The 25,206-nt window shown below is 35.2% G+C and overlaps 1 protein-coding gene across 1 annotated transcript; it reads right to left on the bottom strand.

The window, feature by feature from the left end:
* Positions 1 to 1,611: 1,611 nt before the first annotated feature.
* On the bottom strand, positions 1,612 to 24,173 carry LOC127743009 (uncharacterized). The gene is made up of 6 exons (XM_052255671.1): positions 24,075 to 24,173; positions 23,797 to 23,982; positions 22,646 to 22,719; positions 21,467 to 21,588; positions 2,099 to 2,299; positions 1,612 to 1,996 (listed from the first exon to the last, which is right to left on the bottom strand). Exons 1-6 carry the CDS (start codon positions 24,171 to 24,173, stop codon positions 1,728 to 1,730), a joined length of 951 nt encoding a protein of 316 aa, XP_052111631.1. The 3' UTR covers positions 1,612 to 1,727.
* Positions 24,174 to 25,206: the final 1,033 nt, after the last annotated feature.

Here is a 25,206-nt window from a genome sequence, read left to right as displayed (position 1 = left end):
AATTGTTTCTGTGATAAAAATTTGAGAAATGCATCATCATTAGAATAATCTCCATCATCATTAACAAACAAAGCCAAAATAAAGTGAAAGTGCTTACACTTTTCTCTCTAGCCTCATCATTTACAAAAGATCCATCCTTCTTCTTATGACTAATTAGATACATTTCAGCTCTAGTAAAAACTCTCTTATTTGTAGTTTTCTATCAATTCAATAAATGTGAATTCAATTTCAACGCATGTAAAAATTAAATAACATAATATTATCCTAATAAGGACTCGATCATAAACCAACTCGTGTTTTTGCCTAGCAATCGTCTTCGATCCGAGTGTATGAGGAACTGTTTGTTTTTCTCGATTACTTGCATTTTTCTCACACATTTCCTACCCATGCAAATTCAGTTAGCAACTTGTCAATAATAAAGTGAAATATAGAATGTGTGTTCATACAATTACCTGAGTTTTGGACCTTAATCTATAATCAATAAAAGTTGCCCATTGCTCTAAGCTGACTTCAACTCCTTTTGGTAACAATGCTATATTTTTCTCTCGAGTAAGATTCCAATTATAATTGTTGTTAAACAGTTTGCATCTATCATCTTTCCACTTCCTACCATGATTTTGTAGTATATACTTCTTATGCTGTCCATCATCAACTTTAAAGAATCTCTATATAGTATAAACATAAAAATAATTAACCTGAATAATTGTAACATAGACTTATAGATAAAATTATTTAAACTTATTAATAACTAAAATTGGAATATAATTCACAAAAATATTCATAGACTTATGCTATGCCCAATTGCCAATCTGAGATGCAAGAAATTTGTCACTTCAATGCTCGGTCTAACATTCAATTAATCCAAAAATTAAAATAATACCCGAAAATATTATATTAGAATTGCTCTAATAATTAACCATGAAGTTAATTATTAGCATAATATGGCACCAAAGAAGTTAATTATTAGCATATCAGAACCACAAAATGCAATTTACAACTAAAATAATAGCAAAATATGGCCATAATAAGAGGCATGCAGCATAAAAAAATTTATGATATGAAGGAATGCTCAGAATTATAGACCAAAAATAATCACCCCTGTACAATACATATTTATTAGTGTGAGTCAGATAATATTTTAGAGAAGACAACTCAACAGAAAATTAGCGCATCTTTGATGTGTAGTTTTATTTTCAATTTTTAATTTTAGTTCTTGTTTTTCGAAAATTTTATAAATGAAAAATTAAAATTTAACAAAATAAGATTTAATTTTTTCATAAAATTGTATAAATAAAATTTATTAAGAACAATAACTCTAACATGAACAGAGAGGTTCATCAGTAAATTGTTCGATAGTGGTGCACTTATGCACATTGGGAGAAGTAATATATTTTACATATTTATCTAAATAAAAAAGTCAGGAAAGCACATAGTAAAATAGTGAATGCCTGAAAATCAAATAAAATAAAATGAAAGACAAGTTTCTTGCCACCAATAAAAAGAAACACAGAACCAGTTTCTAACAAGTTCCTTCGAGTTAATAATTAGAAAGAAAAGGAAATACAGGATAAAGACATTGGTACATACCTAACTAGTATTAGGCTAGGGGGCATTTAGTGAGTTGGCTAGGTATATTATTTTCATTAATAAATAACAGCTGAAATTGTCCTTGGATGACACAATACTAGAACATAGGAATGCATGTATTGAAAATAATTAAATCATTATTAAATAATTAAATAAAAAAGAACATGAATTATATCCCTATAGGCTCCATTTTTGTATGGCTCTTTTGGAACCATAGGCCATTTCTCATAACTTATAGGAAAGTTCTTGAAATTTCCAGCAACAGCTCCCAAAAACAAGCCTAAAAGTCTACCAAATTCACCAATCGGTTGGCCATGCTCATTCCAATGCACAATAACTTTAGTCTCACGAGACGGCACCCACACATCTTTCAATCTTAAGTGACCTTCCTTAATCATTCGATTTGCATCTATCAAATTATTCAAGTAGTATACCATACATTATTATACTTCATTCCTTTGTAGAAATTTAAGTATACAGTGCTATAATTGAACTAAATTTAATAGCGTACCTTCCAATTCAACTGTCCAGTACTTATTGGACTTTCTTCTTTGTACATCTAATTGAACATGCGAAACTTCTGAATCAGTAGATAAAGTATCTTCAGGCTCTATGGATTGAGAGGACTCATTTTGATCAACGGGTGGTGAATCATTAAACTCATGAGTAGATGTATTCTCACATGAAGAAACAATCTTTCTCTTAGTTATTTCTACAACATATCAAGAGATATTAAGATTAATATATCAATAACATAAGGAAAATGAAATAATAGTACTTAATTTAATCAACTAACAACCAAAGAAACAAGAAACCACTAAATCAAACTATTAAGTGTATGTAATAAAACATAAAATTATGAAAGAAAAGAATACATAACACTCAATGACTTGCAACTAAAGACTTACATTACTCTATACTTTCTTCGTCTATAATTGATCTTGCTAATGGTACATGTGAAATGTTATCTAAAAAAAATTGTCCCAAATATTGTGATAGATAACCCACGTTGTCATAAATTATGTCTTCATCCTCATTGCCCATATCATATAAGTCTCTTGGCTTTACTTGAATTGGTATGCTCCACCCTTTTTCTTTCTCATCCTCCACATAATAAACCATTTGAGCTTTGTTAGCCTTAATATATGGCTCATCATCCTCATGCTCACCGGTATGTATCAATCTACTAAAGTTGATAGAGGTAAAACCTAACTTGTCTACTTTCATGGCCCTTGGGTTTGTGGTATTAGCCCATTCACATTTAAACAAGGTTACAAAGAATATACCATCATAATTAAATTCAATGATGTCGACTAACTTTCCATAATAAGGAACTGCTCCAAACCTCATGTTGGGATCACTATTGCGGGAGTAGCTTCTTGTTCCAAATATCCCAAAAATACCACTGTTTTGAGTTTTTAAACATTTTTCACGTTCTATAGTCCTAAACTTGTATCCATTGACATTATATGCAGAAAATCTTCTGGCTTGGTCAATCGGCCCTTTGGCAAGACTAAAAAATACCGTTCTCTTAGATTCTTCAATTTTATCAAGATCTCGAACAATCTAAGAAAGCATGACGAATTTTTTATCAACTTCATATGATGGAAATTGAAAAAAATAACTTCAAAGAGGAAGAATTTGACTCACACGGGTAGAGAACCAAGTTGCAAACTCTCTATGAACTTTCTTGTCTATCTCTAATGTATTTCTTGTACGACTTCTTAATTGCTTTCGTACAATGTTTCTAAACTCCCTATATATGTCTTAATATTAGGATTAAAGGTCATTAAAAGAACCTTACATATATGAATTAAAACATGCTGAAATACTCATTGGAGATAGTTGTCAACTATGGAGCAATTAGTTAACACATGTCTATGAGCTTGTAACTTCTCGGTGGCTGTTAAAGTGAAATATGAGGAAACAACAAGTGGTTTACCTACTTGAGGAAAAAAAGCATCTAACCAGGGATTTGATTCTTCATGGGTTGGTTCATCATCAACTCGGCGAGGTCGATTCCATCTAATCTCAATGTTCTCTAAATATCTGGAGCAAAATGTAAGAATTTCTTCCATTAAGTATCCTTGCGCTATGGATCCTTCTGGTTGTGCTTTGTTACATACATATGACTTCAAGTGTCCTAAATACCTATCCAGGAATGAAGATTAAATACTATCCAACAAAGTTATAAATAAAGATCTTAGCTAATAAGTTTACCTCTCAATAGGATATGTAACACCCTAACTACCAAAGCTCACACTTCCGGCTGCGCAACTCTGATAGCTAGGACATTACGACGACACTTATACTATTTGATACTAAAATATGAGCCTGTTTAAAACTTTAAACCGCAATACCGCTCCCAAAAATACTTTCGTTTGACAACGTACATCTATAGATACTATATAACTTACAAAAACTCATAAGGGATACATCCATATAGATACATATATTTATAAATAATATCACAAGCAGTATCCAATACAATTCCTATCCCTCTTACAGAATATCTCAAGATAAAGGCGAGGGTACAATAAATAATAATCTAAAGCAATACAGAACATCTCAACAACAATTAAATAAACTCTTCGTGACTTATGCGTCTACATCCTGAAAGGGAAAAATGTAGGGGGTGAGAACATCATCCTCAAAAGGGTTCTCAGTAGAGGGTTTTTGGGAATTACTGTAATAGGATACATGAAGATAAACCATACCAGTGATTAATGACCGTCTTATGCCTCTTTTCAAAAACAACAGTTTACAATAAAAGTAAAGTCGGAAATCTTTTCTGAAAGAGGAACCGTTCAATCCTTAAATCATCAAAAGCCTTTCAAAAAGGTTTATCTATACTGAACCAAAATAGCCTTTCATAGTTTTCCAAACCAGAAAAATAAAACCGGAATCAACCATCGGTCCATCTCAATTCAACCACGGCCCTAGGCCCAAACAATCCAATCCAACAACTAATTACCACAAACTAATAGAGTCCCAGTTGCAAACACAGATAGGAAGTTCAAGCACAAACAAACAGTTACAGCAAGTAGAACAAGTAGCAGGTAATCACAAGTAATCACATAGGCAAACCAAGTACAATATGCACACCCAAAAATTGTCACATAGATGCATATGATGCATGCCTGTCCCTAGTGGCTGATGATATCATCTGTCGGTTATAGAACCAACCCGACAAGTCCTGGTAGCTAACCATTGGACTGTCCCTCTGTCGCGCATCCCCAACTCGAGTTATACTCATCATAAACTTGATCATAATCATGATCCATATCCATCACCCTCACTGGTGAATATTTACGGGGGCGAGTTCATTCGGGACTTTCATAGTGCCCGGCCACACTTACGACATAGGGTCAAAAGAGCTTCGAGTCTCAACCTGGAGCACGTGGTGGCTAGACACTGCTTCCTCCCAGGGAAACTCTCAGCCATATACATGCATTCAATCTCATCCATGGATCAACATCCATCTCAGCCATCCGACTCACGGTTCAGTCTAGAACTAGCCAATATTCATATCATACACAGCCATTTTGGCTCACGGTTCAATCCAGAACCAACCAATATTTATAATCATACACAGCCATTCCGACTCACAACAAAACAGCACTTCCACATTTAACATCATCAATTCATAAAATCGACATTTAAGCCATAAATCACTTTTTCTCAAATCGTTTCATTTTGAAATCGAGTTTCAACTCTTTTCAGCCTTGGCTTTAGAAATATCATTTCTCAAATCATCTCAGGCTCATAAGCCAAATTTACTCAAGGTGAGTTCCCTTTTTAAAACAAAGCCACTCTCGGCATTCTCTTTCCAAAACTTCCCTTTCCAACAATGGCAAGTTAAGGATTTATTTCAAGGCATTCAAAATCACCCATCCAACAATGGGATTTTATAACAAAAGTTTTCCGACAGAGTTCCAAGTCTTTAGAGGAGAATAACATAACTCATTTCGCCAAATTCATTTAAAATCATTAAAACCTTGGATTTTCAATTTGAGTAATAAAATAGTATCTAAGCCAAACCGAGTCATGAAATCAATCACTCATTTCAAAGCCATTTCCTTTACTTAACAAAATCGGCTTCAATTCCACGACTAAATCTGAAGTGTTTCAAACTACCAAGAGAATCATTTTTATTGTGTTTAACTAGAGTTCAAAAGATACTCTGAAGCTTATTTAAAACATCATAATAATAAGGTTCATCAATCGAAATCCAAATCCTTTTCAAAACCACAAAAACTCTTCCAAGGGACAATCTTTATGTTTAATAGAGAAAACATAAACCCGTTTTACCTTTTAAAACAACCTCAAGGCAAAATTCTCTTTCGAATAACTTGTACCCAAAGACATACTATTCTTCTTGGAAAATAAGGAGAAATCATGATTCTCTTTTCAGTAATTCTTTCAAAGCATAGCTTCATCGCTTTTTCATAATTGATCTAAGTAAAGTTAGTAAAAGAAGCCCTAAATTCACAATCCTCCAAGTAAATAGGAAAGGCATTAAACTCAAAGTTTCCCAAATAACATTTCAAATAAAGCCTCGGATTTTATAAAAATTTTGGCAGCATCTCCCCTAAAACTTGGACATTGCCACCCGGTTTGGGTCCCAACTAAACCGTTCCTCAATCATTTTCAACAGTCCAGAACCCAAAACTCAATTCAAAATCACGCTAAATCCATCAGTCACCTCAGTGGCATATCTCAAGGAAACTATTTCAAATCAAATCAGTATGAACCGATTTAACTCATTTTCAAAGCTTTAAAGAAACGGCTCAGTAAGAAATCATTTGTCCAAAACCAAGTCAATTAAAGTAAACCAGGCTGAATTCAAAGGTGCATTCGACTTTTTAAATCATCAAAACAATTAACTCAAATCAAATAAATCCTCAGCGAATTAAACTCAAATTTCAAATCTTTAAAGAATCAACTTCAAACATTACATTTTACAAAGCCGCACAACAATTCAGCCAAACCAGCATCCATAATCATTTGAGTCAGTCAAATAATACATAAGACAGATACAATCACCAAATACACAATATCTCACATCAGTATCCATATGTAATAATTCCAATACCTAAAACATAGTGTTTGGAAAGCGCCCCTACCTCAAAACGAAAATCCATAATCCAAATGTCTCACAGAGTCCTTTCCGCCTCAACCCAAAATCAAAGGCAACTTCAAAGCACAGCCCCACACATATATTCGCAACAGCATAATCAGCTTTAATTTACAACAAGCAACCTCAGTTACTAAACTCTAGTAACATTAATAACGTATAGGCTTTAATACACGTACGATACACTAACGCAGGGCTTCCGAAACATAATCTCTTACCAGAATTTCAACACGAAGCAGCTGCGATTTTGAACCGGCCCGGCAGCAACTTCGGTGGCGGCCAGAAGCTCCGGTGGATCAACTATAAAAAAAAACCACGCAACATGAACACCTTCTCGAAATCCAAATAGGCAGAAACCTCAATTAAAACCCTTACCGGCAATTTTTTTCCGGCGACGGCAGAAGTAGCCAGAAGCTCCGACGTTGGTTCCGGTGGCCACAGAACTCCGGCAGCGGCTGATCTGAACCCTCTGTTAACTGCGGTTCAACTAACCATCACAAGCAACGGCGACGGACATCAGCAGCGGTGAACGGCAGTAGCTCCGATGTGGTTCTGATGGCCACAACAACTCCGGCCGCCGTACGCGACGGGCGACAACCACTGCAGCATCTGGCTGGGCAACGGCAGCTTCTGACAGCAATGAAAGCTCTGGCTGCATCGCGCGTGGCCTTTCTCCCTCTCTCCCGTCAGGTCGTCTCTCTCTCTCCTCGGGTTTCTCCGGCGACAGCGATGCAAACGTCGGCGACCACCGTGGCTGGGAGCAGCTCCTTCGATGGCGAGGAACAAGGACCCAACGACGATGGCAATTGGCAGCCCTTTCCCCCTTCTCCACAGCACTCTTCTCAATCTGTCTCTCTTTCTGTTTCCTGCGGTGTCGGCGGAAGCTCGACGGGACAGCGGCGGCGCGAGCTTGGCGGCGCGAACTTGGCGGCGGTGAGGCGTGGGTCGATCTCCCTGGTTCGCGAGCTCTCTCTCCTTGCCCAGATCTCCCTTTCCCCTCAGCTCGCAACGGCGGCGACGGTGGCAGTGGCACCCACCGCGCCGCCTCCCTCTTCTCCCCTCTTCCCTAATTCTGCATCTCCTTCTCTTTGTTTCGTTCGTTCCTTTCTTTCTCTCCCTGTTGTCTTCGCGTGTGTGTGTGTGTGTGTCTAGGGTAGAGAGGGGCAGCAGCTACTGTCTATCATATTTAGCCACAAAAATCACATTTTGGACTTTCTAGAATAAATTCTCATTTATGGGTTAATTAGCCGTTAATTAACCGGGTTTTACAACCGTGGCTGGGAGCAGCTCCTTCAACGGCGAGGAACAAGGACCGAACGACGACGACAATCGACAGCTTGGCGGCGCAATCTTGGCGGTGGTGAGGCGTGGGTCGATCTCTCTGGTTCGCGAGCTCTCTCTCCTTGCCCAGATCTCCCTTTCCCCTCAGCTCGCAACGGCGGCGACGGTGGCAGTGGCACCCACCGCGCCGCCTCCCTCTTCTCCCCTCTTCCCTAATTCTGCCTCTCCTTCTCTTTGTTTCGTTCGTTCCTTTCTTTCTCTCCCTGTTGTCTTCGCGTGTGTGTGTGTGTGTGTCTAGGGTAGAGAGAGGCGGCAGCAGCTGCTGCTGAGTGTGAGTGAAGGAAACCGGGTCGGGTAGCGGGTCACTGGGTTAGGGTTTTATTTTTGAAAATTAGGGTTAGGGGCATATCTGTAATTTCACCCAAAAATAGGTATAATGTAGTAATTAGAAATAAATTCTAATCTAACAATAATAGTGTATAAAAATACTATTTGCTCATCAATTTCACACTTTATTTTCAATAAAATGTCCAAATCCAAAATTGAGAAATAAAATAATTAATTTCTCTATTTTCCAAAATAGCAATAATAATATTTAAAGTATTACTTATCTAATCCAAATCATATAAAATCCTTATTATTTCATAACTATCAACTTTATACTTTAAATATAGAAAATAATCCAATAATTATAAAATTGGATAATAATCATAACTCATCTCAAATCCAATAAATCAAAACTTGCCTTAATTACTTTTAATAAAATAATTTCTAAAATTAAGGCTATAAATAGCCATATGATTTGAGACTTAATCATAATAAGACCTTTCAGAAGTTCTGGGTCTTACATTCTACCCACCTTATAAAAATTTTCGTCCTCGAAAATTGATACAAAACGAAAGAAATTTCATAACAGTTCATTCTTGAACACATTTAAGGAATAAGTAAAAATATCTCAACATATAAATATATATACGGTTTTCAAATACTTTGATTGTCATATGCATAAGGATGCAAAGGTAGAAGTGTGAGTGCAAAGCAAACATTACAAGGTAGGCTCAATGCAAAAGGTGACATGGGTCAAACATGTGATAGTAAAGCAAGGCATTGGAGGTTATAAAACAGGATGAGGTTACAACGACGTGCTCAACATCCGCACACTAATCGCATATCAACCTCAAAGCTTCAACTTCCCAAATCTATTAAGCACCTTTCAATCCCCACATCCGATAATAAGCCTAACAACCGCAAACCCGTTCGCAAGGAACAAAACATCCACAACTCATAACGTTGCACACCTACCGATTCAACTTTCGTATACATGTATCACGTCTTAAAGAACTAACGCATCACACTACTACATCTACAAGTCGCACGTGATATCAAAACAGTTCTCGAGTCTACTCAGAAGGATACAAGATTTAGAAAGGAGAGTCAAATGTCAAGGATAGCAATAATAGATTTGAGAGAATGTATCCAATCCCAGATAACCAAGGATACTCAAGCAATGAAGTTTGCTAGACACAATTCAATTGACAACTTCGAATATAACGCTCGTATCACAGAAATTCAATAGGACCAATAAGAAGAAAATTCAGCGCATTATTTCGAAACAAATTCAAGCTGAGTCGAAGAAGCATGAAGTGTCCAGAAAAGAATATCTCAAACCCAAGACAAAGCTCACAGAACTTAAGAGCATAATTAAAAATACTTTCGAATACATTGTTCATAAAGGAATCGAAAATTTGCAGAAAAATCACTTCGCAGTTTAGAAGAAAGTCAAGTAATGAACATTCTTCAAGAGAGCAACAAAAGCATAAATGTGGCTTTGCTGTAATACAACTTCACGTTGGAAATAGATCATGTAGAATTTTAAAAATAACTGTACACAGATTTAGCTAAGAGCAAAAACATTTCTTCAACTATTTTAGAAAGACAGTTAGATGCACAATCTTAACCCAAAAGTAGTTCAGAAGACTCGGAAGAAAATCAAATGCTTGTTCAAAAATTCTCAAAGTCCATATTCAAACAAGCGTATATAACATTTATAGCAAGGACGAAAGAGGAAGTTAAATTCTCTTTAGAAAAGAAATTTCGAGGTAAAAATTTGCTTACAATTGGTAAGAAAATAAGTGGTGCGTTACAAACGAACAGGTTTCCATTAAACAAGGAAATTTTTCAGAACCTTATTTAAAATAGCACATGTCAACTCTAAAACAATTTTGTCAAAAATTGAACAATGGTTTCAATCTTAATCAAGCAACAGAAAATAAATTTTGTTTAAAACTTCTTACAAGAGAATTCAGAACTTCTTTAAAAGGTTCAAAACAAGACTCCAAAAGTGTTCTTGAAATCACCACCTCAGAAGAACATTCAAGAAGTTTAAGATGTACTAAAAAGGAGTCAAGCCTTGCAAGAAAGGATCTTAAACCAAAGTAGTTCAAACAAGATCCACTAGGCATGAGACATCAAATAAGCTTTTAATTGATCCAAAAGAATACAAAAGTTATAGAAAAAGACAACTCAATCATTAGTAATTTCTCAACGATAAATCTTTGACTAAAAACTCTTGTAGAGATAATGAGAGAATAAACGATGTACTAAATTGAAACGAATCAAACTGACTCACATAAGGATGAGGTTCACAAGAGAGGACAAACCAAGATCAATGGTAATGTTCACAAGATGTAAAAGTTTAGTTAAAAACAAAGTCAAGTATGACACTTATAGAGGTGGAAGGTTTAATAGAGAATTTAGTCCGTTCATAGGAAGAAAGCTATGAGTCTAACACTTTCAAAAGAACAACAATGGCATAAACCATTTAGCATGCTAAATCAAACTCAATTCAAAACAAGTTAAGTAAAGCTTATCAAACGAAACTCAACCGAGATAAAAATGAAAGATTCTTTCTTTCCAAAATTTGAAAAAATATCCAAATACATAATCAAATGAAAATGTGCATTGGAACTATAGTGAAATTACTAGAAAGTCAAATTGTAATTTTAAAGTAAATGCAGTTCCGTAAGCAAGTAAAAGTACAGGCGAGGTATTAGAAATAAATAGTTGTTAAACTGTGTAAGAAATCTTCAAAGTTTCATATATAGATAAGTATACATCTATTCAACAGCAATTTTCATAAAAAACTCAAAACTGGCTGTAATCATTGTCAAATAAGAGAAAAACCGAATCAACAATTTCTCTAAGAATGGATTCGAACAGGGACTTAAAGGGCATAGCGCATCAAGACAGTTTAAAGGTACATCAAAGAACACATGAATCAAGGAGGAGAATTTAAACGGAGAAGGATGGATACAACAAGGATGTCAAACAAGCATATGCAATTAGAATCCAACAAGAATGCATATGAATAGAGAAACAAAGTGAAAACATCAAATTACTTTTCAAGAGGAGTAGAAGACAAGAGATTTTCAAGTTAGGATATGAAAGAACAGGTCGACTCGAACAAAATCTAAGAGACACAACTAAATAGCCTCGAGAAATAGTTTCTAACGTTCCCAAAACCCGCGATTCGCTTTACTCAAAACTCGTATATCGCCTATGATAACCAATTAGTGACTTCATATACATAATCCACTAGTATTAAGCCGGCCAAACTTAATCCCAAGAATTATGCAATGCAAGACTAATAGCGTTAATCAACAGACTGTCATGTGCTTAAAGCTCTAATTGTCATCATCCGACAAGACCTAATACATGACAAATATTCAGAGTATGCAATTAAAGCATAGTCGATCCATTCCTCAGGCTCTACAGGAAGGACTGCTCTGATACCATAATGTAACACCCTAACTACCAAAGCTCACGCTTCCGACTGTGCAACTCTGATAGCTCGAACATTACGACGACACTTATACTATTTGATACTAAAATATGAGCCTGTTTAAAACTTTAAACCGCAATACCACTCCCAAAAATACTTTCGTTCGACAATGTACATCCATAGATACCATATAACTTACAAAAACTCATAAAGGATACATCCATATAGATATATATTTATAAATAATATCACAAGCAGTATCCAATACAATTCATATCCCTCTTACAGAATATCTCAAAATAAGGGCGAGGGTACAATAAATAATAATCTAAAGCAATGCAGAACATCTCAAAAATAATTAAATAAAATCTTCGTGACTTCTGTGCCTACATCCTGAAAGGGAAAAAATGTAAGGGGGTGAGAACATCATCCTCGAAAGGGTTCTCAGTAGAGGGTTTTTGGGAATTACTGTAATAGGATACATGAAGATAAACCATACCAGTGATTAATAACCGTCTTATGCCTCTTTTCGAAAACAACAGTTTACAATAAAAGTAAAGTCGGAAATCTTTTCTGAAAGAGGAACCGTTCAATCCTTAAATCATCAAAATCCTTTCAAAAAGGTTTATCTATACTGAACCAAAATAGCCTTTCATAGTTTTCCAAACCAGAAACATAAAACCGGAATCAACCATCGGTCCATCTCAATTCAACCACGGCCCTGGGCCCAAACAATCCAATCCAACAACTAATCACCACAAACCAACAGAGTCCCAGTTGCAAACACAGATAGGAAGTTCAAGCACAAACAAACAGTTACAGCAAGTAGAACAAGTAGCAGGTAATCACAAGTAATCACATAGGCAAACCAAGTACAATATGCACACCCAAACAATGTCACATAGATGCATATGATGCATGCATGTCCCTAGTGAATGATGATATCATCTGTCGGTTATAGAGCCAACCCGACAAGTCCTGGTAGCTAACCATTGGACTGTCCCTCTGTCGCGCATCCCCAACTCGAGTTATACTCATCATAAACTTGATCATAATCATGATCCATATCCATCACCCTCACTGGTGAATATTTACGGGGGCGAGCTCATTCGGGACTTTCACAGTGCCCGGCCACACTTACGACATAGGGTCAAAAGAGCTTTGAGTCTCAACCTGGAGCACGTGGTGGCTAGACCCTGCTTCCTCCTAGGGAAACTCTTATCTCCAATAATGGAAGTGCAACATTCACATTTATCAATGACTTAGCATATACATGCATTTAATCTCATCCATGGATCATCATCCATCTCAGCCATCCGGCTCACGGTTCAGTCCAGAACCAGCCAATATTCATATCATACACAGCCATTTTGGCTCACGGTTCAATCCAGAACCAACCAATATTTATAATCATACACAGCCATTGCGGCTCACAACAAAACAGCACTTCCTCATTCAACATCATCAATTCATAAAATCGGCATTTAAGCCATAAATCACTTTTTCTCAAATCGTTTCACTTTGAAATCGAGTTTCAACTCTTTTCAGCCTTGGCTTTAGAAATCTCATTTCTCAAACCATCTCAGGCTCATAAGCCAAATTTACTCAAGGTGAGTTCCCTTTTTAAAACAAAGCCACTCTCGGCATTCTCTTTCCAAAACTTCCGAAACCATGGCAAGTTAAGGATTTATTTCAAGGCATTCAAAATCACCCATCCAACAATGGGATTTTATAACAAAAGTTTTTCGACAGAGTTCCAAGTCTCTAGGGGAGAATAACATAACTCATTTCGCCAAATTCATTTAAAATCATTAAAACCTTGGCTTTCCAATTTGAGTAATAAAATAATATCTAAGCCAAACCGAGTCATGAAATCAATCACTCATTTCAAAGCCATTTCCTTTACTTAACAAAACCGGCTTCAATTCCACGACTAAATCTGAAGTGTTTCAAACTACCAAGAGAATCATTTTTATTGTGTTTAACTAGAGTTCAAAAGATACTCTGAAGCTTATTTAAAACATCAGAATAATAAGGTTCATCAATCGAAATCCAAATCCTTTTCAAAACCACAAAAACTCTTCCAAGGGACAATCTTTATGTTTAATAGAGAAAACATAAACCCGTTTTACCTTTTAAAATAGCCTCAAGGCAAAATTCTCTTTCGAATAACTTGTACCCAAAGACATACTATTCTTCTTGGAAAATAAGGAGAAATCATGATTCTCTTTTCAGTAATTCTTTCAAAGCATAGCTTCATCGCTTTTTCATAATTGATCTAAGTAAAGTTAGTAAAAGAAGCCCTAAATTCACAATCCTCCAAGTAAATAGGAAAGGAATTAAACTCAAAGTTTCCCAAATAACATTTCAAATAAAGCCTCAGATTTTATAAAAATTTCGGCAGCATCTCCCCTAAAACTTGGAAATTACCACCCGGTTCGGGTCCCAACTAAACCGTTCCTCAATCATTTTCAACAGTCCAGAACCCAAAACTCAATTCAAAATCACGCTAAATCCATCAGTTACCTCAGTGGCATATCTCAAGGAAACTATTTCAAATCAAATCAATATGAACCGATTTAACTCATTTTCAAAGCTTTAAAGAAACGGCTCAGTAAGAAATCATTTGTCCAAAACCAAGTCAATTAAAGTAAACCAGGCTGAATTCAAAGGTGCATTCGACTTTTTAAATCATCAAAACAATTAACTCAAATCAAATAAATCCTCAGCGAATTAAACTCAAATTTCAAATCTTTAAAGAATCAACTTCAAACATTACATTTCACAAAGCCGCACAACAATTCAGCCAAACCAGCATCCATAATCATTTGAGTCAGTCAAATAATACATAAGGCAGATACAATCACCAAATACACAATATCTCACATCAGTATCCATATGTAATAATTCCAATACATAAAACATAGTGTTTGGAAAGCGCCCCTACCTCAAAACGAAAATCCATAATCCAAACGTCTCACAGAGTCCTTTCTGTCTCAACCCGAAATCAAAGGCAACTTCAAAGCACAGCCCCACACATATATTCGCAACAGCATAATCAGCTTTAATTTACAACAAGCAACCTCAGTTACTAAACTCTAGTAACATTAATAACGTATAGGCTTTAATACACGTACGATACACTAACGCAGGACTTCCGAAACATAATCTCTTACCAGAATTTCAACACGAAGCAGCTGCGATTTCGAACCGGCCCGGCAGCAACTTCGGCGGCGGCCAGAAGCTCCGGTGGATCAACTATAAAAAAAACCACGCAACATGAACACCTTCTCGAAATCCAAATAGGCAGAAACCTCAATTAAAACCCTTATCGGCAATTTTTTTCCAGCGACGGCAGAAGTAGCCAGAAGCTCTGACGGTGGTTTCGGTTGCCACAGAACTCCGGCAGCGGCTGATCTGAACCCTCTCTTGACTGCGGTTCAACTAACCATCACAAGCAACGGCGACGGACATCAGCAGCGGTGAACGACAGTAGCTCCGATGTGGTTTCGATGGCCACAACAACTCCGGCAGCCGTACGCGACGGGTGACAACCACTACAACATCTGGCTGGGCAGCGGCAGCTGCTGACGGCAATGGAAGCTCCGGCAACATAGCGCGTGGCCTTTCCCCTTCTCTCCCGTCAGGTTGTCTCTCTCTCTCCTCGGGTTTCTCCGATGACAGCGGTGCAAACGTCGGCGACCACCGTGGCTGGGAGCAGCTCCTTCGACGGCGAGGAACAAGGACCCAACGATGACGGCAATTGGCAGCCCTTTCCCACTTCTCCGTGGCACTCTTCTCGATCTGTCTCTCTTTCTGTTTCCTGCGGTGTCAGCGGAAGCTCGACGGGACAGCGGCGGCGCGAACTTGGCGGCGGTGAGGCGTGGGTCGATCTCCCTGGTTCGCGAGCTCTCTCTCCTTGCACAGATCTCCCTTTTCCCTCAGCTCGTAATGGCGACGACGGTGGCAGTGGCACCCACCGCGCCGCTTCCCTTTTCTCCCCTCTTCCCTAATTCTGCCTCTCATTCTCTTTGTTTCGTTCGTTCCTTTCTTTCTCTCCCTGTTGTCTTCGCGCGCGTGTGTGTATCTAGGGTAGAGAGGGGCAGCAGCTGCTGCTGATGAGTGTGAGTAAAGGAAACCGGGTCGGGTAGCGGGTCACTGGGTTAGGGTTTCATTTTTTAAAATTAGGGTTTGGGGCATATCTGTAATTTCACCCATAAATAGGTATAATGTAGTAATTAGAAATAAATTCTAATCTAACAATAATAGTGTATAAAAATACTATTTGCTCATCAATTTCACACTTTATTTTCAATAAAATGTCCAAATCCAAAATTGAGAAATAATATAATTAATTTCTCTATTTTCCAAAATAGCAGTATTAATATTTAAAATAGTGCTTATCTAATCCAAATCATATAAAATTCTTATTATTTCATAACTATCAACTTTATACTTTAAATATAGAAAATAATTCAATAATTATAAAATTGGATAATAATCATAACTCATCTCAAATCCAATAAATCAAAACTTGCCTTAATTACCTTTAATAAAATAATTTCTAAAATTAAGGCTATAAATAACCATATGATTTGAGACTTAATCATAATAAGACTTTTCATAAGTTCTGGGTCTTACAGGATATATCCATCTATAATGGACAGGGCCTCCAAGTTTAGCTTCTTCTACAAGGTGCACCATCAAGTGAACCATAACTGTGAAGAATGAAGGAGGGAATAATATTTCCATGTGGCATAATGTGAGGACAATTTGATCTTGCAACTTTTCCAAATAGGGGGCACTTAACGCTTTACCACATAATTGTCTAAAGAATGAACACATCTCAATAAGCACTGCAGAGACCTCATCAGGCAGCCCTGTTCCCACGACTAACGGTAATAATTGCTCCATATGTATATGACAATCATGACTTTTTAGCATCCAGCTCAGCTTAAGAGACTCTAGGTCAATGCACCTTGATATGTTGCTTGCATAACCATCAGGAACTGTGACGTCTTTCAAAGTTGTCAAGAATCTCTTCTTACCCAAATTGTTTAGAGTATAAATTGCCGAAGGACACTTTCCATTTTCCCTTGGCCACAGATCAGGCTTGATACCCATTTCTTGAAGGTCTCTTTGAGCATTTATGTGATCTTTTGACTTCAAACTATCATTTAACAAAGTATATAGTACGTTGTCACATACATTTTTCTCAATATGCATCATATCGAGATTGTGACACAGCAAATTAGACTTCCAATATGGCAACTCAAAAAAATGCTCTTCTTTTTTCATTGTTGACTACCAGCTCCTTCAACAGGTCCACCAGTGCGTAATCTTTTACCACTTCTTTTTATTTCTTCTCTTCGGCCAAAGATGACATTAATATTCTCAACTTGTGAAAGGATTTCACTGCCAGATAATGTTCTTGGTGGACGCCTTGTTTCTTGTCTTCCATTAAATTGAACGGTGTTTAATCTGAACTTGTGTCTCTGATCCAGAAAGCGACGATGACCCATAAAACAATACTTTTTACTGTGATTGAGATGATGAGGGATGTTATCAAAGTTGCAAGATGAGCAAGCAAGTCCTGTGTATATATTCCACCCAAAAAGAGTCCCTAACCCAGGAAAATCACTAATTATCCACAATAAAGCTGCGTGCAACTTAAACACTTCTTGTGTTAAAGCATCATATACATCGCAACCCTCAACCCAGAACTCCTTTAACTCTTTTATTAGAGGTTGCAAATAAATATCTATGTTATTTCCTGGCATTTTCTTGCCAGGAATGATCATTGAAATTATGAATGATGTCGATTTCATACACGTCCATGGAGGAGTATTATATGGAATGAGAATGACAGGCCAAATACTATGATTCGCACTCAAAGTTTCATGTGGATTGAAGCCATCAGTAGCTAATGCAAGACGCACATTTCGTGGATCGGATGCAAAGTTGGAGTGCTCCAAATCAAACCTCTTCCAGGCCTCAGAGTCTCTTGGATGTCTCATTTTATTATCCTTATTCTCAGCTGTAGCATGCCATCGCATATCAACAGCAGTCTTTGACGAGTAGAACAATCTTTTCAATCGAGATTTTAAAGGAAAGTAACGAAGAACTTTTGCCGGATGCTTCTTCTTTTTGTTACCAATGATACTCGATGCCTCAGCTGAACCTTTTTTCTTATATGTCTTCCATCTAGACCTATTACAGACCTTACATGTCTCCATGTTTTCATCTTCGCCCCAATACAACATACAGTTATTTGGGCAAGCATGTATCTTCGTGCAATCTAAACTGAGTTTAGAAATGATCTTTTTTGCCTCATAAAAAGAACTTGGAATCCTCGCATATTCGAATGCGTCACTCAATAGTTCTAAAATCATCTTCATAGACTTGTCGGTCATACCACAGAGGGATTTGATATGGAACAACTTCAATAGACAAGATAACTTCGAGTATCTTGTACACCCTTCGTATAATGGTTCTTCTCCATCCTTAAGCAGCTCACTAAACCCTTTCGCTTCAAGTGTTTCAGGAGTTTCACTAGGCATCGGTCTTTCACGACCACCATCACTGACTTCATTTACTATTACGGGTGTTCCTTGTCGGTTGTTCCCACCAACTCCTAGTCCTTCACTGATCAAGTTTCGAATTGAATCGACCTCGACCATTGGATGCTGCTCATCGGCCAGAGGATTTTGTACTACATCCGAAAAACTACTACTTGAGACGTTGCTAGTTTCTCCTATCAAGCGCTCTCCGTGATAAAACCAAAATATATATCCTATTGGGAATTGTGTACAAATCAAATGATCATACACCTCGTCCCTTGTTAGCCACTTCTTAAAAGCACATGCACTACATGGACATATGATTGTTCCGTCGGCAGAATGATGCACAAAAGCAAACTCAATAAATCTTGAAACACCTTGTGCATACTCAAGAGAATTCCGTGGTCTCTTAATTTACGATTTATCCATAACTTTCATAGTTTAACGTGTTTTTTTCTACACTATAGCCATGTGCACTATTTAGTAACAACTACAAAAATATTTTTTCTAGGAAAAAAAAATCCTAATTTACCAACCATAGTGAAAGAGATATTACTTACTTGTTCTTAAAAAAAAATCAGCACAAATAAAATCGAATAAGTAGGTTTGTTATTTCCAAAAAAACAGTCTTCACTGCCAAAAAAAAATAATAAAATTAGCATCAGAATTAGAATAAAAAAATAAATGAACATGGATAAAAGCGAGTGTTTGGAACACTCTCAAATTGAACTCAATGATTTATGTTTATTGGTGGCCTACATTATTAAATTAGTCATGGACTCACAACTTCTCAATACAAGTACAAATATATCTTTTATAGATATCTTCATTTCTTAAATCTATGTTTCTATGCGCTTTACTAGTAATCATAGCTTTTTATTTATGAACTAATTAAAACTAACAACCACATCAACTACTATACTAACTAGTTTCGAGCACCTATCAGTATGACGACCAAATAAAAAAGAAATTTATATAAAAAAATTTATGGTACTAACAATCGAATTAAACTAGCTGATTCAATTTAATTAGAATTAAGTCATAAATAAATCACTAAAAATTTATATTTTGAATAAATTAGTCTTTAATAAAAATACTAATAAAATATTTAAAATAATAAATATGAACAAATTAATTTAAATGAAGAGTTTTTATCCTAACTACATCAGCTAATTTAAATTAGTGTGTTTATCTCTATTTTTTTAAAAAAACTTTATTGATATTTTTTAAGAATTAATTTGTTCGAAGTGTAAATTTTTAAAAATTTATTTGTCATTTTACTCATTTAGTTAATCTCAACTCAGTGCTTAATTAATTCGGGTCAAATAAGAAAAATATTGCACACATCAGTAGTAAATCGATAAAATAAATTAAAACAGTTAAATTTGTTAAACCGGTCTAATTTTTTTATTAGACAATTAGTTTTAATTAAAAACTTGAAAAATACATTAGAAAGTAGTCAAGATATCACAATACAGAGAGAACAGAGACGTATACTTGGATATACTCATTGAAACATCATATACAATGTGCACGTACATCCAAAGAGAATTTATATTATTAAAAGTTCAATTCATGCTTGTCCACTTTCACAAACATTCAAATGCAAATTGTAAAAATTGTCTTTGGTGAATATAAGTCAAACAAACACATAGTTTCAGCACATTAATCACTACAAATTAAACTATATAAGGATCAAAACACACAATTCATTAAAAAATAAATAAAGATGAACACCGGTGAAATATATATAGAGAATTACTAACTCATATAGCTTATTTACTATTACTTAAACTCCAACCACTTTGTTTTTTATTTTTTTTTCTTTTCTTTTCTTGTCTTTTCTTTTTAGAGCATTAATGATAAAAATAAATGCAATTGCAGATGGTATCTGCATGCAACTTTGTCCTGTGAACATAATTCATCACATATTTATGTTGTGTGACAATACACATTGATGCCACCATAACAACTTGTTCATACAAATTATGATATTCACACTGTTAATGATATTTTACCTTATCATAATGATTTCAAAAAAGTAATGACAAGGCAATAATTGAACAAAATATCAAATAAAAAGGGACAGCTTTTAATAATTTAAGTTCATCCTTGTTAAACCACTGATGATTATTGTTTTTGTAGTTCTTGTCAAACCGCCAAACCACTGAGATATTATTTTCTTTTCTTTTCTCTTCTCATCTAAATTATTAGAATTCAAAAATTATAAGCTCAACCTCAACTAATTTAATTTGAGTTAAGTCCTTAACATTGATTTTATATTCAGTCAAATCAAGAGATTAAATTTCCATAATATACATACATAGCAAAGTGTTTAGAGTTGAAATTAAATTAGGGATATAAAATTGATTTTGATATTTGTAAGAAAAAACTAATTATGTATTAGGCTGAAAATATTAGATTAGAATGTAACTCTAAAGAGAATAATGTAATCTATATCAATAAAAAAAAACTTATAAGATTGACCTTTTATCCAAGACTAATTAGAATAAGAATGAAAATACTGATGCTTTCTTGGAAGAAATTTTTGGAAGATGCTGCTTTCTTTGTTACATTATTTAGTATTTAGGATCCATTTGGTAAAAGCAACATTTCTGAAACAATAACCAGTTTTTACTTACAATCATAAACCTCAAAAAAAGATTTATACTTCAAAAAAAGATTTATAATTATAAACTATTTCTCAACTTAAAAATCTATCTTTTTACTTACCAAACTACTACATTGTTTCAAAAAACTGTTTATAGAGATTATAAAACATGCTCTAGGTGCATTAGTGATAAAGGGGTTTAGTAGTCCTAATCCTTCCATCCAATTATTTCAATTTTAGCAACACCACACTTGACTTCATCTTATGGATTTTGACTCAAAAACATATTTGAGACAAATACAAAGAAGGAAATAGTATGCAGGCAGAATGACTTGCTAAATTAATTCAACTGTCACAGGTTCACTTGAAATTTGAGAATAAAGTACACATAATCCTAAACATATCAACACACACAAACTACACATCTCTTTGCGTAAGTATCTATATAAGAAAATATATATATAAAAAGTCTGTATTAACATGAGAGTGCTGAGGATAAATTTGCTAACCTTGTTTCCTCCTTGCTTCAGCTTTTGCGAAGAATTCTCTCCATTCATCAATTAGAAAAAAAATTGGCCCGTCGTCTTCTTCCTTGTCATGTAGCTCCACATGCTCCAGCTCTTGTGAACTTCTGATACGAATAAAAAAGCATCAAAATAAGATCACTTTTCAAATGTAATGTAATCACAAGCTTATTTGTTTTGTGCAACATTGTATGAATGACTTATAGGAGCTTGCAGATTTGAGGGAGGAAAAAGATAGCCCTACAGCAACTGTTCTACATACTCGTGAGATACAAAAATTGAAGTTGAAATTGGAGCAAGAACGCAATAAATTGGCAAACATTCAACTAAAATACCAGGGTCTATATTCAGCACTTCAATATTTATTAGATTTTGGCATATTTTGGGAGTATAAACTGAATAATTGCTAACTGTCATGTTCTTTCTTTCAATTACAGAGGAACAGAAATTGAACAAGTCTTTCCATGATGAGCTTAAATTATCAAACCTGGAAAGAGAAAAAGTAAGTTTGTAAACAATATAAAGTTTTTTTTATCATTCTGCTAAAACACTACATCTTCTATGTTAGAAGCTTCCCGATAAAACCCATCATGTATGGTTATAGTATTCAGAGAATTTACGAACTGTAAGAGCTTTTGTAGTAATCAATAGGCCTATATTATCAAACTAACGTATAGTTGTAATTCAATTTCTGTGTAGTCTGGTGTGTCAATTTCCAATTCTTCAAAATCTCCAAATCATTATCTCAAACTGGAAAGGAATAATCTGATCATTTTGTTGAAAATTTTAATTGTATTATTACCACAAAAACAGAGCTTGTAACGCTTACCTTATCCCATTTCACTCTATCTCTCCTCTGCTACCCAATTTATAACCTTACTCTCTCCCATTCTGTTATTAGTGTCCCCTCACTTGTGTCTCAAACTCCACAACAAACACAGAAGGTATATGCTCATATTACTTGCTTTGTTGCACTTACACAATTTCAATTCATTATTTTTTGGGTCATTCTTGCAACAAAATATTATATTTCCATATCTGATATCACTCTATCTTAATGTATGAGAAACTATAGAATTAATCAATATTTTTCAATCAAAAGCTTATGTGCGTAAGAAAAATAGAGAGGGAAGAAAATCCTAATAGAGAAAGAGACAGAGTAACCTTAAATTGAAGAAATTTGCGCTTCCAAGAGAGAAATTCGTGCGTTCATAGTGATGAACAAGAAGAAAAAACAACTAGAGAATAAGATAATGTGTTATCAGTGATTGTTAACTAGAAGAAGCATAAAATGGAATCAGAAAAGAACAAAAAAAAAACACAATGAGCTTACCAGGGACAGGAACAAATGCGTATGTTTTGCTAAGCACCGATTCGTTGCAGATTTTCATTTTGCACAAAGATTTTCTTTTCACTGCACTTGGGGTTCTGGGCGTGCTAGGCTTGGGAAGAATGAAAAATTGGGGTAATGGCAAGTAGTAGTGGGTAGTGGAGCTAGCGAGAAGTGCGAAGGAAAGAGAAATTAGGCGGTCTGAGCAGGTAATGGTGCGAATTCATAGACCGCCGTGGAAGGAGCGTGATGGCCGCCGCTGGATTTGTGCTTCAGAGGCGGTTGTGTTTCACCGCTGGTATGTGAAAGTAGGGATTGAAGCGACGGCGGTTCTATTTGACCGCTTCTCCCAAATGGTCGCCTAAATTAGGTTTTGTTGTAGTGTTATGTGTGGTTGTTTATAACTGTTTTATCTGTTATCAGTTGTGAATTGATTATGAATGATTCTGTCTATTAATACAAACGTTTTCAAAAAAAATACCCGTAAGTTAACTACATTTTTAACAACGAATTAGGCTCATATGATAAATAATAGATAATAATTAGGAAGATAAATTGGTAGCGCTCAATTTCTGGTATGATATAGACATATTGAAAATTGGGTCATTACATTGTTCCTTGTATTGTATTAAAAAAAAGAACTTTATGAAAGATTCATAAAGATACATGTATAGCAATTTAAAAAGTTATTTACAGAAAACAAATAATAAGATTAAAATCATACTGCATGTCATCCAATTCAATGACAATATAGATGGATTTCTTCCCGTTCTTAGTGAGTTCTATGATGTCACCTTTGTCAGTAAGGAGTCCAATTACATCTATCAAAAAAATAGTATAATTAGCTTCTGAAGTCTAATGTAACAAAAAAAATAAAATAAAATTGGGAGTATATAAGGATACCAATAAGATGGGATCGGACATTGACATGGGTGAGGATCAATTCATTAGAAACAAAGTGAAAAAAATTTGATGGGAAGTTAACATCATCGACTCTTCGGAGTATAGTCTCCCTCCTAAAGTATATGTGAAGTTCAGGGGTAGTGGGCTTATACTTTTGATTATTTATCGCTAGTGAGAAATTTGATATGCTATATAATTTTTCATCGGTGATGTCATTTTCAAAAAATCTCCTGTGAGGATTCTTCACAGAACATTGGATTCGATTACCCTGTAGAAGTAAACACATATTCTGTTAGCTATGTAAAGTTTATATAAAAATATAATAAATGTAAAGGTATAACTATGAGAAAATGTTTTTACCAACTCATCCATGACGACCATTTCAAGCATTGGCTTTCGATATCCATCTTCTGTAATTGGAATGGACCATGATTTGATGACCTGATCTTGATGGGCCATGCTTGGTGGTCTGCTGCAACGTCGAGATGTTTCAAAAGATTGTAAGAAGCAGCCATGTTGTTGTGTTGATAAGAATGAAGGCTATAGAGAATCAGGTTTATGATAATACTAAAAAGGATATTTATCTTTTAAATTTTGAAGTAAGTTACCAAGCAGGGTAGAAAAATTTATAGACGGAATGTTGTGGCTAAAATAAAAAAAGGGTATATCCATTAGGATGAAATATGGGGGAAATAGACCGAAAGAAGGTAGCACAATAAAAATGTACCTATGAGGGCATGTACAACAATATAAGGTGTAGCGTGGAACTTAAAGTGATCGGTGAAGAATATCATGTAGATTTACAACTAAGCCAAAAGCATATGATGCTTGTAAACCTATTGTTGATAGGTAGATCAAAACTTAGAACAGACTAAAATAAACATGTAGAAAAACTGAGGCAAAAGTACCTTATGGCATACGGTGCATGTTGATATAGAAGTAATAAGTGGTGTGTTAAAATTTAAAAGTGGTTAAATAGTCCTAACATTCAAATAGTGTGTGGTTGTGTTGTCCCTTATTTGTATGTATAGTTCATGTTTGTATACAACCAATTAATTATGCATAAAGCATAAAGCATAAAATTTAAAAAGACAATAGGTGGACTTTAGCATGAGGTCCTATTGATTTTTTACATTTACTTATTAAGCATTAGAATAATTTCATATGTGAACGATATTTCGTAAATAGAGAAAATAAAACCATTTATATTTAAAGAAATAAAATGATTATCTACTACTTTTATAATGTTATAAATGGAAGACAGTAATGGTACACAGTAATGAAACCTTGATTAAATGGTAGCCTCAACTGGAGTAATATAGAGGTAAATAAGATAGGATAATCCAATAAGATGTGAGTTGCCAGTAATTCTAAATCAATTTATAGGCGATATTATCTAATATCAGCATGATAAAAAGTATAAAAGATTAAGAAGATGATATATGTTACCTTACTAAGGATAAACTCACAAAAAAAGGATATCTATATTGCA

The sequence above is a fragment of the Arachis duranensis genome, chromosome 10 (genome assembly GCF_000817695.3).
Source record: "Arachis duranensis cultivar V14167 chromosome 10, aradu.V14167.gnm2.J7QH, whole genome shotgun sequence".
NCBI lineage: Eukaryota > Viridiplantae > Streptophyta > Magnoliopsida > Fabales > Fabaceae > Arachis > Arachis duranensis.
Note: the sequence above shows the minus strand (reverse complement) of the source record. Positions and strands in the feature narration are given on the sequence as shown.